Source organism: Oncorhynchus kisutch, linkage group LG8 (genome assembly GCF_002021735.2).
Source record: "Oncorhynchus kisutch isolate 150728-3 linkage group LG8, Okis_V2, whole genome shotgun sequence".
NCBI classification, from domain to species: domain Eukaryota; kingdom Metazoa; phylum Chordata; class Actinopteri; order Salmoniformes; family Salmonidae; genus Oncorhynchus; species Oncorhynchus kisutch.
Genome location: NC_034181.2, coordinates 39857685 through 39872161, shown reverse-complemented (window position 1 = coordinate 39872161; position 14477 = coordinate 39857685). Strand labels below are relative to the sequence as shown.

Here is a 14477-nt window from a genome sequence, read left to right as displayed (position 1 = left end):
AGCTGGGACAACAGTCACTGTCTGTCTGACTGTCTGTCTGCCCCAATGCCAGCGGTGGAGAGTAGGAGGGGGTTAGCCCAGGACACACAGCTTGACACCGACACACTGACCTCATTCACCCAGCCTTGGGTTCAAAAGCCATGTGCTTTAAAAACAACCAAAGCTTGTTTGTCCACACAGGAATCAGTTACGTGTTCGTGTGCCATCTAGTCGGCCTAAATGACAAAGCAGAATTAGCACATTATAGTGCTCTCTCTCGCTCTCACACATGTTACGTTACTCCATCATATCCCATGACGACTTCCACTTCTGAGTTCACAGTGAAGTTTTTGGGTGACTGTCGAGTCCAAAAACGAGATCCAAACTTCATCGCAGGCAGGGCATGCGCAGTCCGTGTTGGCGAGGGAAGGTATGGTTATGTCTCCTGAGCTGTTTTGACTATTTCTTTGTGCTCCTCTCCTCCTCTGAACACTGCTCTGGCTGAGCTGCCGCCAAGTGGAACGGTGGGCAGCGGCATCCTCCAGGTCTGTGGGTTTGATGGTGCACTTCTTCAGCGGGTCCTTGTAGCGCTGCATCTGCCCCTCTACAGACCGCTGGCCGTACAGGATCTTCCCGCAAACAAGCGCTCCACAAGACATTCTAATGACATGCCCAAGCCAGCAGTCGGTGTTTGAGTGACCGTGGCCTCCATACTTTTGCAGTTGGTCAAAGCCAGGTGATTCCCAGGATGCGCTGCAGGCATCTTATGTGGAATTGCTCGAGCCGCTTGTTGTGGCGACTAAGTGACTCAGACTTCACAGCTGTAAAGAAGAGTGGGGATGCAGACGGCTTGATAGACGGCGACTTGTGTGGAGGTGGAGATCCCCCATTTTGGAAGAACCTGCATCTGATTTTCCCGAAGGCAGCTGATGCTTAATCCTGTTTAGAATAGAGGTTGACGCTGCTGCCCAGGTATTTGAATGACGGGACTATTGCCAGTGATGTGTTCACTGGTGAAGAAAGGCATGGTGGGTGGAGAGCTAGCTCTGTCTTGGTGGTGTTGATACAATCCCATCCTGCTATAGACCCTCACAGCTGATACAAGGATGGACTGAAGGTCTTCCAGAGTGTGGGCCACAAGAGCTCTCTCACACACGCACACCTCAACTATCAGAAAGTCGTAGTTTGCTCATCCCTCTGCTGCTGTATGTTGTGGTAAGAATGGAGGGTCAGTCTCACACACACACACACACACACACACACACACACACTTACTATCTTGCGGTCATAGTTCTCTCCGCTACTGTAGGTGGTGGTTAGGGTGGAGGAGCACTCCTCCAGGTACCAGGGCTTGCGTCCGCTCTCAGCGGTGCTGGAGATGGAGATAGTGTAGATGCTGTTGGTGTAGCCGTCACAGGAGCAGTGGTCTCGGCTCCGCCCGCCGTTCCCTGACGCCCACACAAAGATGGAGCCACGCCCCTTCCTTCCCTGGCAGGAAATGAAACCATTGTCAATTAGATCAGAGGCGGGGAACAACGGTTCTTCCGCCCATTGATGCTGTAATGGTAATAGCAGGTGCACGCAGCAGTGGCTGGGGAATGAGCACATTATTTACATTAGCCCAAATTACTTAATGGAGCAGCACTATCACACAGCTTCAGTAAACAGAGATATTTACATAGAAATACAATTACTTGAGCGGGCATCCCCAATCAAATAAAGTCAATGATGCCAAAATGCTATTTTTTATTGGTGTATGATTGGCAAAGAAACTGGAGGGAGCCTACTGCTCTGTGAGCTCTGACTGTCACTCAAACACATCCACACACACAGAGGGGATAAAAGGTGGAGGAAAGCACTTCAAAAAGGCCTCTGTCAGCCTGTGATAAGAGATAGAAGCCCCTCTGAGTGAGGAGAGAATCAGACAGGACGAAACGCTGACGGAAAACTGGGACCAGCTTTGAAGGGAGGGAGGGAGGGAGGGAGGGAGGGAGGGAGGGAGGGAGGGAGGGAGGGAGGGAGGGAAAAAAGGAGAGAGCGAGAAAGAGAAGCTGTGCGAGAAAGGAGGGGAGAGATAGGAGTGTGACAAACAGAGAGAGACAAAGAGAGCGAGAGAGTGAAAGAGCAGGTAGGGAGATGACTTATTGAAGCAAGAGGGAGACCGACAAAGACAGAACAAAAAAAGAAAAAGACAACCAAAAAACATTTACGAGAAAATGATCTCAAGTTTCCAAAGAGAGCGTGGGGGCTGGGTGTCTGGGGGACCTGACAACAGCAACACACACCTCTCCCTAACCGGTCAGTAATATCTCAAACATACGGGGGCTAACACATTTTCTCCACCCTTCCAACTGGTTACACAGTCTCCCCACTCACTAGCCTGTCACATCCCCTTTTCTGTAGGCCAACCTGCCACGGTGCTGCCACACACACACCTCCAACCATCTGTCATAATAGTCCAATTGACTCTGTAGCTTCCACGCACAACAAAGACATACACAGAGAATACAAAACATTAAGAACGCCTGCTCTTTCCATGACAAACTGACCAGGTGAGTGCAATGATCTCTTTACATTTATTACATTTTAACAGACACTCTTATCCAGAGCGATTTACAGGATCAATTAGGGTTTAAGTGCCTTGCTCAAGGGCACAGACAGATTTTTCCAGTCGGCTCCTGGATTCAAACCAGCGACCTTTCGGTCATCGGCCCAACACTCAACCGCTAGGCTACCTGCCACCCTTATTGATGTCACTTTGTTAAATCCACTTCAAATCAGTGTAGATGAAAAGGAGGAGACAAGAGTAAAGAAAGATTTTTAAGCCTAGAGACAATTGAAACATGGATTGTGTATGTGTGACATTCAGAGGGTGACTGGGATAGATACAAAATGTAAGTGCCTTTGAGCGGGGGTATGGTAGTAGGTGCCAGGCACACCGGTTTGAGTGTCAAGAACCGCTGGGTTTTCCCACGCTTCAACAGTTTTCCCCTGTGTATCAAGAATGGTCCCTCACCCAAAGGACATCCAGTCAACTTGACAACTATAAGAAAGCATTGGACTCAATATGGGCCAGCATCCCTGTGGAACGCTTTCGTCACCTTGTAGAGTCCCCGACGAATCGAAGCTGTTCTGAGGGCAAAGGGGGTGTTCCTAATGTTTTGAATACTCAGTGAACGTAACCCACCCCCAAAATCTAACCATCGTTTGACTTTCTCTAGAATCAAAACGTAAGCAGCACGTCTGACTCAGCATGGAGAGGGCACTCTGACATCATCACAAGCGACCTTGTGAAGTCAACTCCCCTCCACTTAACCCCTGGGCTAAGCTCTTCCTTTGAGCCACCTCCACAAAACACTCATGAATATGGATACAGCACATGAATACGCTAATCAGACCAAGCGCTTTAATACAAACGTCGAGAAGTGCCCCTGAGGCATTGATTACACTCTGGCCGCCGAGTTACAGCGTGCGTTTGTCCAAGTCAATGTGTATTCTTTGCACCAGTCTTCTTCTGAGAGCGAATTGGTGTTTTGATCGTGGGTATAAGTGTGTATACTTAATGTGCATGTCTACTGTGTGTGTGTGTGTGTGTGTCTGTGAGATGCACCATGCGGATGCCGTTCTCGAAGGCCTGCCTTGCCAGCGAGGCGGGGCCGTCCACAGTCTTGCCGTCATCATCAGGACCCCAACTGGCGCTGTAGATGTCAATGTGCTGCGGCTGCAGACTCAGAGACTTGGCCTCCACCATGTCTGTCACATCCCCGTCCAGCATCCGCACCCCTGACACACACACACACACAAAAGAAAAAAAAAAAAGTACATTTGGCACACACAGTTTACATCACACACTCAAGCACAGATACATAGAGTAAACCCAATGCTCACCCCCTATCCGTGCGTTGTAGGCAATCCCCACAGTGCAATGGGAGTTGTTAGCAGATGCAGCAACTTCCCCAGCACACCGTGTTCCATGCCTGGAGAGAGAGCAGGGACACTTTACGCACATAAACACAGAAACACATTTCCACACGCACACATTTATAAAACTCACACAAATATGTAAACAGATACACTGAGGAACGCACAAACAGTCGGGATAGCGTCGGACACCCTGCACGTTCCCGGTAAAAAACACATGGCTGGAGAACTAAGTGGAGTTAGACTTAGTTCAAACTACGGCCTGGAGGAACAGGCCTACTCATGGTCAGTAGCAGGGGCTGAGTCTTGTCCAGAAGGGCATGCAATGGAGAATGTATTATAGTCCGTTTTCCTCAGTTTGGTGCGTAACGAACATGGCCCTGCTGTCAGAGGCAGCAGCAGCTGCACTGGGTTACATACAGCCCTCAAATATTTTCACAATGTGAACGAGACAAATGTTTTGCATGTCCCCGAGCCCTCAACAAACAAGGGTAACATTCCGCCACAGACTGTAAGCGACAATCGGCCAGGGTCAGTGACCAGAGCAAACAAACAAGAGTGTCTTTTAGGAGGAGGAAGAGGCAAACGCTCTCGCTCGGCACGACCAGCCCTCATGCCGAGAACATCTGGACCGAGCGGCCCAGAGTCGCCACTGACTGCGGTCATGGCAACCCCAGCATCTAACCCGTGGCAGGCAGACGCGCACACACTCCTCTGCGTACGTGCGTGGAGTGTGTGCTCGTTTGTCGTCTGCTGTCAGCCCATCTCTGTTCCATGCCTGCTCCGCATCACTCTGAACCACACCGTCTGTAGGATGACTAAAGTTCACTGTGAATAACACACTGACTGGGTCAATCCTGAAGGTGATTCCTTGGTTCAGCCCACAGAAGTGGACTTCTACATTATAGCAGAAATTCTATCACATGGAAATGTTCGAACTCAGCAGCGGATATGTTCCTCACACAGGAAATAAGCGGAAAGAACAGCTTGTTCTCCTCTGGAAGAAAACACACACACACACAAAGGTAACACACCACACGGCGGATGCAAGTTTAGTGTCCGTTTACTTTGAACATCTGTGAAACTGCTGGTTTAAAAGAAAGGGATGGTAGAGTGAACTGTAACCAATCCATTCTGGTCTCTTTGGTTGGTCTGGATCAGAAGTGGTGAGTCCTCGTTCTTCAAATTGGGGCAAATTGGAACTCCTACCACCACACGAGTGTACTCGCAAACGTATCGGAGAGGGACGTCTGGAGTGCATCAGCAGTTAGTGGGGAGCTTTCATAAAACCTCTCACAAAATGGTGTTCCCCTCTATGTTCATATGATATCGGAGACTGGACAAGTTGGGACAGTGCAAAGATACAGAATCTGTCCGAAAAGCGTGTAGTGCGTAAGCTTTAGGTAGCAGGTACACACTAACGGCTGTGTTCCAGTATCCCCTCGAGCAGCATACTGCCTAGAATAAAGCAATGAGTTGGGCCATGCATTCTAAGCGGTATGCTAGTATGGACATTGGAACGTACCCATTATTGTGACAGACTTCTCAACAAACCCCATTCAGAGGGGGAGAGAGAGGGAGTGAGCCATTGCAGGCCCTGATCTGTCTAGAAAGCAGTGGGCTATTAAACCTCCTGTCTCTTTAAGAAAACAATCTACAACAGAGCACTGAGGGTTTGCCAAGGCATTTTGGCTAGAGGGTCCAAAAACACTCTGACAGCCAAACTGGCGCAGGACACAGGGCTCCCAGGCAGAGGAGAGTTCTCCACACACACACACACACCACTACAGAACTATACAGATAGCGAGCGAGCGCACGCGCACACACACACACAGTGGAGAGTGATGCTGTGACACGGTATCTTACTTGTTCTCGTTGCTGGCATCGTAACGGGGCATGGGGTCCATGTCATTCCCGTTGACATCATAACTGGCCTGATTGTCCTGGAAACAGAGGAAATACCTTCACCATCATGGTGTTCTTATGGCCGAGGAGCAGAAATCAGCCAATATGCAAAACGCACACACCCCATTCCAACACCCCCCCCCCCCCCCCATCCCCACACACACACACCCCATTCCAACCCCCCCCCCCCCCCCCCAACACCCCGTTCCAAACCCCCCCCCATTCCAAACCCCATTCCAACCCCCCCCCCCATTCCAAACCCCCACCCCCCACACACCCCATTCCAAACCCCCACCCCCCACACACCCCATTCCAAAACACCCCCACACCCATTCCAAACCCCCCCCCCACACACACCATTCCATTCCCCCCCCCACACACGATTCCAACCCCCCTCCCCCCCACACACACGATTCCAATCCCCCCCCCCCCCCCCCACACACACACCCCGTTCCAACCCCCCCCCCCATTACAAACCCCTCATTCCAAAAACACCCCCACTCCAAACCCCATTCCAACCCCCCCCCCCCCCCAACACCCCGTTCCAAACCCCCCCCATTCCAAACCCCATTCCAACCCGTTCCAACCCCCCGTTCCAACCCCCCCCCATTCCAAACCCCCACCCCCCACACACACCCCATTCCAAAACACCCCCACACCCATTCCAAACCCCCCCCCCCACACACACACCATTCCAATCCCCCCCCCCACACACACACCATTCCAATCCCCCCCCCCCCCCCCACACACACACACGATTCCAACCCCCCTCCCCCCCACACACACACACGATTCCAATCCCCCCCCCACACACACACACGATTCCAACCCCCCCCCCCCCACACACACACACCCCCCGTTCCAAACCCCCCCCCCCCCCCATTACAAACCCCTCATTCCAAAACACCCCCACTCCAAACCCCATTCCACCCCCCCCCCCCCAACACCCCGTTCCAAACCCCCCCCATTCCAAACCCCATTCCAACCCGTTCCAACCCCCCCCCCATTCCAAACCCCCACCCCCCCACCCCCACACACACCCCATTCCAAAACACCCCCACACCCATTCCAACCCCCCCCCCCACACACACACACACACACACACGATTCCAACCCCCCCCCACACACACACCACACACACGATTCCAATCCCCCCCCCACACACACACGATTCCAACCCCCCTCCCCCCCACACACACGATTCCAATCCCCCCCCCCCCATTACAAACCCCTCATTCCAAAACACCCCCACTCCAACACCCCGTTCCAAACCCCCCCCATTCCAAACCCTATTCCAACCCGTTCCAACCCCCCCCCCCCCACACACACACACACCATTCCAATCCCCCCCCCCCCACACACACACACACGATTCCAATCCCCCCCCCACACACACACACACACACACACGATTCCAATCCCCCCCCCACACACACACACACGATTCCAATCCCCCCCCACACACACGATTCAAACCCCCCCCCCCCCCCACACACACACACCCCGTTCCAACCCCCCCCCCCCCATTACAAACCCCTCATTCCAACCCCCCCCCACACACACCATTCCAAAACCCCCACACACACACCCCCTTCCAAAACCCCCACACCATTCCAACCCCCCCCCCCCACACACACACACACACACACGATTCCACCCCCCCCCCACACACACATTCCAATCCCCCCCCACACACACACACGTTCCAACCCCCCCCCCCCCCCCCCCCACACACACACACACCGTTCCAAACCCCCCCCCCCCCCCCCATTACAAACCCCTCATTCCAAACCCCCCACCACACACACACTCCAACCCCCACACACACCCCATTCCAAAACACCCCCACACCCCACTCCAAACCCCCCCCCCCCCCCCCCCCCCCACACACACACACACACACACACACACACCATTCCAAAACCCCCACACACACACACACCCCCTTCCAAAACCCCCACCCCCTTCCAAAAACCCCACACCATTCCAAAACCCCCACACCATTCCAAAACCCCCAAAAACACACATACACTTAGTGTAAAAACATTAGGAACACCTTCACTACAAGGTGTCGAAAGCATTCCACAGATGCTGGCCGTGTTGACGCCAAAGCTTCCCACAGTCAAGTTGAATGGATGTCCTTTGGGTGGTGGACCATTCTTGAAACACACTGGGAAATGTTGAGCGTGAAAACGCCAGCTGCGTTGCAGTTAACACGTCTTCTGGATGGCACACACACAGTCCATGACTCAATTGTCTCGAGGCTTAAAAATGATTCTTTAACAGGTCTCCTCCCTTTTGTCTACACTGATTTGGATTTAACAGTTGAAATCAATAACGGACCATAGCTGTCACCTGGAATCACCTGGTCTATGTCTGGGAAAGAGCAGGCGCTCCTAATGTTCTGTACACTCGCTGTACATGCATCCACAATCATACAGTACACACTCACGTAGTTCTGAATGAGGTCGGGGTGGTTCCTCTCTATGCCGTCATCCAGGATGGTGACCACCACGTCTTTCCCGGTGTAGCCCCTCTTCCACGCCCCCACTATGTTCATGTCTGACTGGCAGTTATGGATGTCATCGTTACAGTGCTGGAACACACACGCACACACACGTCACTGGAATAGTGCTGAAACAAAACTAGCAACCCACTTATGTGGTCGTTATAATTCTAGAACAAAGAGCCACATCTGTGTTGTGGCAACAGTGTGTCTCCGTGCTGTTGTGCTGCTTGTTGCTAATTGGCTATCTGCCAAACATTTAACGTTTTACTAGATAAGTTAGACGTTGATAAATCTTTCTCCCCGCTCTACTTTTTTCATTCAACCTTTTTCACCCCGGAAAGCTTTATCTGGACATGGTTCGTCAGAACCTCCACCAGCCGAAGCTAAGTAGTAACATTAACATGATGCCTTCCAATTGCAGTTGCTGTACTCATAATCTACAGGAGAAGGATCGCCTTACGGTGAGGATAGCCGTGTTGCAAGCACAGCTTCAGATGCAATCGTTGAGCAAGGGTCATTTCAGTGTAGGAAAGGATGAAACCGCGTCTGTGCCACCAGTAAGTACAGATGGGATTTGTACTCTCGTACGGTCCCCGCAGCCGGACAATTTTCTCAAGGCTTCTGGAAAGAAATGCTGCCGGTATTCTCAACCGGTGTCGTTCATTCAGCCGACAGAATCTTTCAACCGGCCTCTCCTCCACCTGTTATGGGGTCTGAGCTCCCGAAGCATTCCACTATTAGCTCTGACAAATTGAAAACCCTAGTCATTGGTGACTCCATTACCCACAATATTAGACTGAAAAAGAATCCTCCCTCGACGTAAAGGCTCATCTGAATATGGCGCTGCCTAAGGATAAAACTGGAGAGTATAGAGAGTATAGGGATATTGTTATCCATGTCGGCACCAACGATGTTAGGATGAAAGAGTCAGAGGTCACCAAGCGCAACATAGCTTCAGCGTGTAAATTAGCTAGAAAGATGTGTCGGCACCGAGTAATTGTCTTTGGCTTCCTCCCAGTTAGGGGGAGTGATGAGCTCTACAGCAGAGTCTCAACTGGAATGCTGAGGAGTGACGGACTCCATCCTAGCTGGAGGGGTGCTCTTATCTATGACAAACTAGATAAGGCTCTAACTCCTCTAGTCATAGCCATACCCTGGATCAAAAGACATGCTATAAAATTCTCGGACAACCCAGAGATTCCCTTCCAGACTGCAGTCGCAGCCCTAAAAAAGAAAAAAAACATTTTTCACAAGAAATTCTCTCTCTGGTACACCCAATACCCAAGCCCTGAAGCAAGCTTCCAGAAAATTGTAACGGAAATGACGCTCCACCAAACAGGAAGTCTTCCAACTAGCTTGGAAAGACAGGACCGTGCAGTATCGAAGAGCCCTCACTGCTGCTCTATCATCCTATTTTTCCAACCTAATTGAGGATAATAAGAACAATCCAACATTTATTTGTTATACTGTCCACATCTAACTAAAAAGCAGCATTAGACAAGAGAGGATGGCATTCACTTCAGCAGTAATACATTCATGAACCTCTTCAATGAAAAGTTCATGATCGTTAAAAAGCAAATTACGGACTCCTATTTTAATCTGCGTATTTCTCCAAAGCTCAGTGGTCCTGAATCTGCACAGAACTGCCAGGACCTAGGATCAATGGAGACAAGTTATTTCATCCTGTATCTCTTGACACATACATGAAAACAGTCATGGCCTCTAAACTATCAAGCTGCATACTGGACCCTATTCCAACTAAACTACTTAAAGAGCTGCTTCCTGTACTTGGCACTCCAATGTTGAACATAATAAATGGCTCCCTATCCACCGGATGTGTACCAAACCCATTAAAAAATGGCAGTAATAAAGCCTCTCTTGAAAAAGCCACACCTGGACCCGAAAAAATAAAATAAAAAAATACAATTTAAAAAAATAATGTATACGAAATGCTTCAGTCTGGTTTTAGACCCCATCATAGCACAGACTGCACACGTGAAGGTGGTAAATGACATTTTAAATGGCGTCAGACCAAGGCTCTGCATCTGTCCTCATGCTCCTAGGCCGTAGTGACACCATCGACCACCATATTATTTTGCAGAGATTAGAAACCCCAATTGGACTACACGGACAAGTTCTTGCCTGGTTTAGATCTTATCTGTCAGAAAGATATCGGTTTGTCTCTGTGGATGTTTTGTCCTCTGACAAATCAATTGTAAGTTTTGGCTTTCCTCTAGGTTCTGTTTTAGGACCACCATTGTTTTCACTATATATTCTACCTCTTGGTGATGTCATTCGGAAACATAATGTCAACTTTCACTGCTATGCGGATGATACACATGTACATTTCGATGGAACATGGTGAAGCCCCAAAATTGCCTACCCTGGAAGCCTGTGTTTCAGACATAAGGAAGTGGATGGCCGCAAATGTTTTACTTTTAAACTCAGACAAAACAAAGATGCTAATTCTAGGTCCCAAGAAACAAAGAGAACTGCTGTTGAATCTGACAATCTTGATGGTTGTACAGTAGTCTCAAATAAAACTGAAGGACCTTGGCGTTACTCTGGACCCTGATTTTTCTATTTGACGAACATATCAATAATATATCAAGGAGAGCTTTTTTCCATCTTCGTTACCTTGCAAAAATCAGCAACCTTTTGTCCAAAAATGATGCATTTAAGCTAATCCATGCCCTTTTCACTTCTAGATTAGACTACTGCAATGGTCTACTCTCCAGCTAAAGCACTAAATAAACTTCAGTTAGTGCTAAACACAGCTGCTAGAATCCTGACTAGAACCAAACAATTTGATCATATTACTCCAGTGCTGGCCTCCCTACACTGGCTTCCTGTCAAGAGTAGGGCTGATTTCTAGGTTTGACTGCTAATCTACAAAGCACTACATGGGCTTGCTCCTACCCATCGCTCCGATTTGGTCCTGCCATACATACCTACACATACGCTATGCTCACAAGACGCAGGCCTACTTATTGTCCCTAGAATTTCTACGCAAACAGCTGGAGGCAGGGCTTTCTCCTATAGAGCAATTTTTTTTTATGGAATGGTCTGCCTATCCACGTGAGAGATAAATGTCGAGATAGAGTCTAAGTCTTTACTGAAGACTTGTCTCTCAGTAGGTCCTATGATTGAGTGTAGCCTGTCCCAGGGATGCGAAGGTGAACGGCAAGGCACTGGAGCAACGAATCGCCCTTGCCTTCTCTGCCTGGCCGGCTCCCCTCTCTCCACTGGGATTCTCTGCCTCTAACTCTATTAAGGGGCTGTCACTGACTTAATAGTGCTCTTCCATTCTGTCCCTAGGAAGGGTTGTGGGTTGAGTCACAGACGTGATCTTCCTGTCCAGTTTTGCGATTCCTCGGGCTCGTGCGGTGGAGGAGACCTACACAGCCTCGTCTCAGGGTAGTAAGTTGATGATATTCCTCTAGTGCTGTGGGGGCTGTGCTTTGGCAAAGTGGGTGGGGTTATTTCCTGCCTGATTGGTCCTGTCTGGGGGTATCATCGGACGGGGCCACAGTGTCCCCCGACCCACCCATTTCAGCCTCCAGTATCTGTGCTGCAATAGTCTATGTGCCGGGAGTCTAGGGTCAGTCTATCTTATCTGGTGTCCTGTGTGAATTGAAGTATGGTCCCTCTAATTCTCTCTCTCCCTCCACTCCCGGGGGACCTGAGCCCTAGGATCATGCCTCAGGACTACCTGGCCTGATGACTCCTGGCTGTCCCCAGTCCACCTGGTTGTGCTGCTGCTCCAGTTTAAACTGTTTTGCTTGCGGCTATGGAACCCTGACCTGTTCACCGGGCGTGCTACCTTGTCCCGGACCTTTCTCTACTACACCTGCTGTCTCGACTTCTGAATGCTCGGCTATGAAAAGCCAACTGACATATACTTCTGAGGTACTGACCCGTTGCACCCTCTACAAACACTGTGATTAGAGACTAGTCAAGGACCATATCACCTCCACCCTACCAGACACCCTTGACCCACTCCAATTTGCTTACCGCCCAAATAGGTCCACAGACGATGCAATCTCAACCACACTGCACACTGCCCTAACCCATCTGGACAAGAGGAATACCTATGTGAGAATGCTGTTCATCGACTACAGCTCGGCATTCAACACCATAGTACCCTCCAAGCTCATCATCAAGCTCGAGACCCTGGGTCTCGACCCCGCCCTGTGCAACTGGGTACTGGACTTCCTGACGGGCCGCCCCCAGGTGGTGAGGGTAGGCAACAACATCTCCTCCCCGCTGATCCTCAACACTGGGGCCCCACAAGGGTGCGTTCTGAGCCCTCTCCTGTACTCCCTGTTCACCCACGACTGCGTGGCCACGCACGCCTCCAACTCAATCATCAAGTTTGCGGACGACACAACAGTGGTAGGCTTGATTACCAATAACGACGAGACGGCCTACAGGGAGGAGGTGAGGGCCCTCGGAGTGTGGTGTCAGGAAAATAACCTCACACTCAACGTCAACAAAACTAAGGAGATGATTGTGGACTTCAGGAAACAGCAGAGGGAACACCCCCCCCATCCACATCGATGGAACAGTAGTGGAGAGGGTAGCAAGTTTTAAGTTCCTCGGCATACACATCACAGACAAACTGAATTGGTCCACTCACACAGACAGCATCGTGAGGAAGGCGCAGCGGCGCCTCTTCAACCTCAGGAGGCTGAAGAAATTTGGCTTGTCACCAAAAGCACTCACAAACTTCTACAGATGCACAATCGAGAGCATCCTGGCGGGCTGTATCACCGTCTGGTATGGCAACTGCAACGCCCTCAACCGTAAGGCTCTCCAGAGGGTAGTGAGGTCTGCACAACGCATCACCGGGGGCAAACTACCTGCCCTCCAGGACACCTACACCACCCGATGCTACAGGAAGGCCATAAAGATCATCAAGGACATCAACCACCCGAGCCACTGCCTGTTCACCCCGCTGTCATCCAGAAGGCGAGGTCAGTACAGGTGCATCAAAGCTGGGACCGAGAGACTGAAAAACAGCTTCTATCTCAAGGCCATCAGACTGTTAAACAGCCACCACTAACATTGAGTGGCTACTGCCAACACACTGTCAATGACACCGACTCTACTCCAGCCACTTTAATCATGGGAATTGATGGGAAATGATGTAAATATATCACTAGCCACTTTAAACAATGCTACCTTATATAATGTTACTTACCCTACATTATTCATCTCATATGCATACGTAGATACTGTACTCTATATCATCGACTGCATCCTTATGCAATACATGTATCACTAGCCACTTTAACTACGCCACTTGGTTTACATACTCATCTCATATGTATATACTGTACTCGATATCATCTACTGTATCTTGCCTATGCTGCTCTGTACCATCACTCATTCATATATCCTTATGTACATGTTCTTTATCCCCTTACACGGTGTATAAGAGTAGTTTTTTTTTGGAATTGTTAGTTAGATTACTTGTTCGTTATTACTGCATTGTCGGAACTAGAAGCACAAGCATTTCGCTACACTCGCATTAACATCTGCTAACCATGTGTATGTGACAAATAAAATTTGATTTGATTTGATTATTATTATCTGACCCTGCTGGTCATCTTTGAACGTTTGAACATCTTGAAGAACAATCTGGCCTTAATGTCCATGTACTCATATAATCTCCACCCGGCACAGCCAGAAGAGGACTCAGAGCCTGGTTCCCCTCTAGGTTTCTGCATTGCTTGCTGAGTTTCTGTATGGCACTTTGTGACCCCTGCGGATGTAAACAGGGCCTTATAAATACATTTGATTGGTTGATTGATTCCATAGACATAAGTCCTGTTCGAATCCTTTGAAAATGCAACTTTCCCTCCTCCGTTCCTTGAAGAAATTATTGATCTGACATTTTTTGGACTGGTGAAAGCTATGAACTGGAATTCTTGCTTTAACCTGTCCAATCATGCTAGATCAGTTATTAGTCCAAGGAGGAGAGGAAGGAATGGAAGAATTTTAACCGTTTTTAAATAGGTCCAGAGATGGATGGAGAAAGTCAGTTGTAGACTAAAGTCCAGGTGAACAAACGTCAGACGTGACCATGGACAAAGACTAGTCAATCTCATACCTAAACAGGAAACACTCATGACGGACTATAACCGATTATGAAACTGGA

General features: G+C 49.6%; 1 protein-coding gene across 1 annotated transcript in view; it reads right to left on the bottom strand.

Annotated features, from left to right (window-relative positions):
• LOC109895683 (proprotein convertase subtilisin/kexin type 5-like) overlaps nucleotides 1-14477 on the bottom strand; it is a 42055-nt gene that overhangs the window by 20988 nt on the left and 6590 nt on the right. The window contains exons 4-8 of the mRNA XM_020489579.2: nucleotides 8258-8401; nucleotides 5767-5843; nucleotides 3868-3956; nucleotides 3590-3762; nucleotides 1255-1467 (exon numbers count right to left, since the gene is read on the bottom strand). Of these exons, the coding sequence (XP_020345168.1) occupies nucleotides 1255-1467; nucleotides 3590-3762; nucleotides 3868-3956; nucleotides 5767-5843; nucleotides 8258-8401 (696 nt within the window). The remainder of the gene's footprint in view (nucleotides 1-1254; nucleotides 1468-3589; nucleotides 3763-3867; nucleotides 3957-5766; nucleotides 5844-8257; nucleotides 8402-14477) is intronic.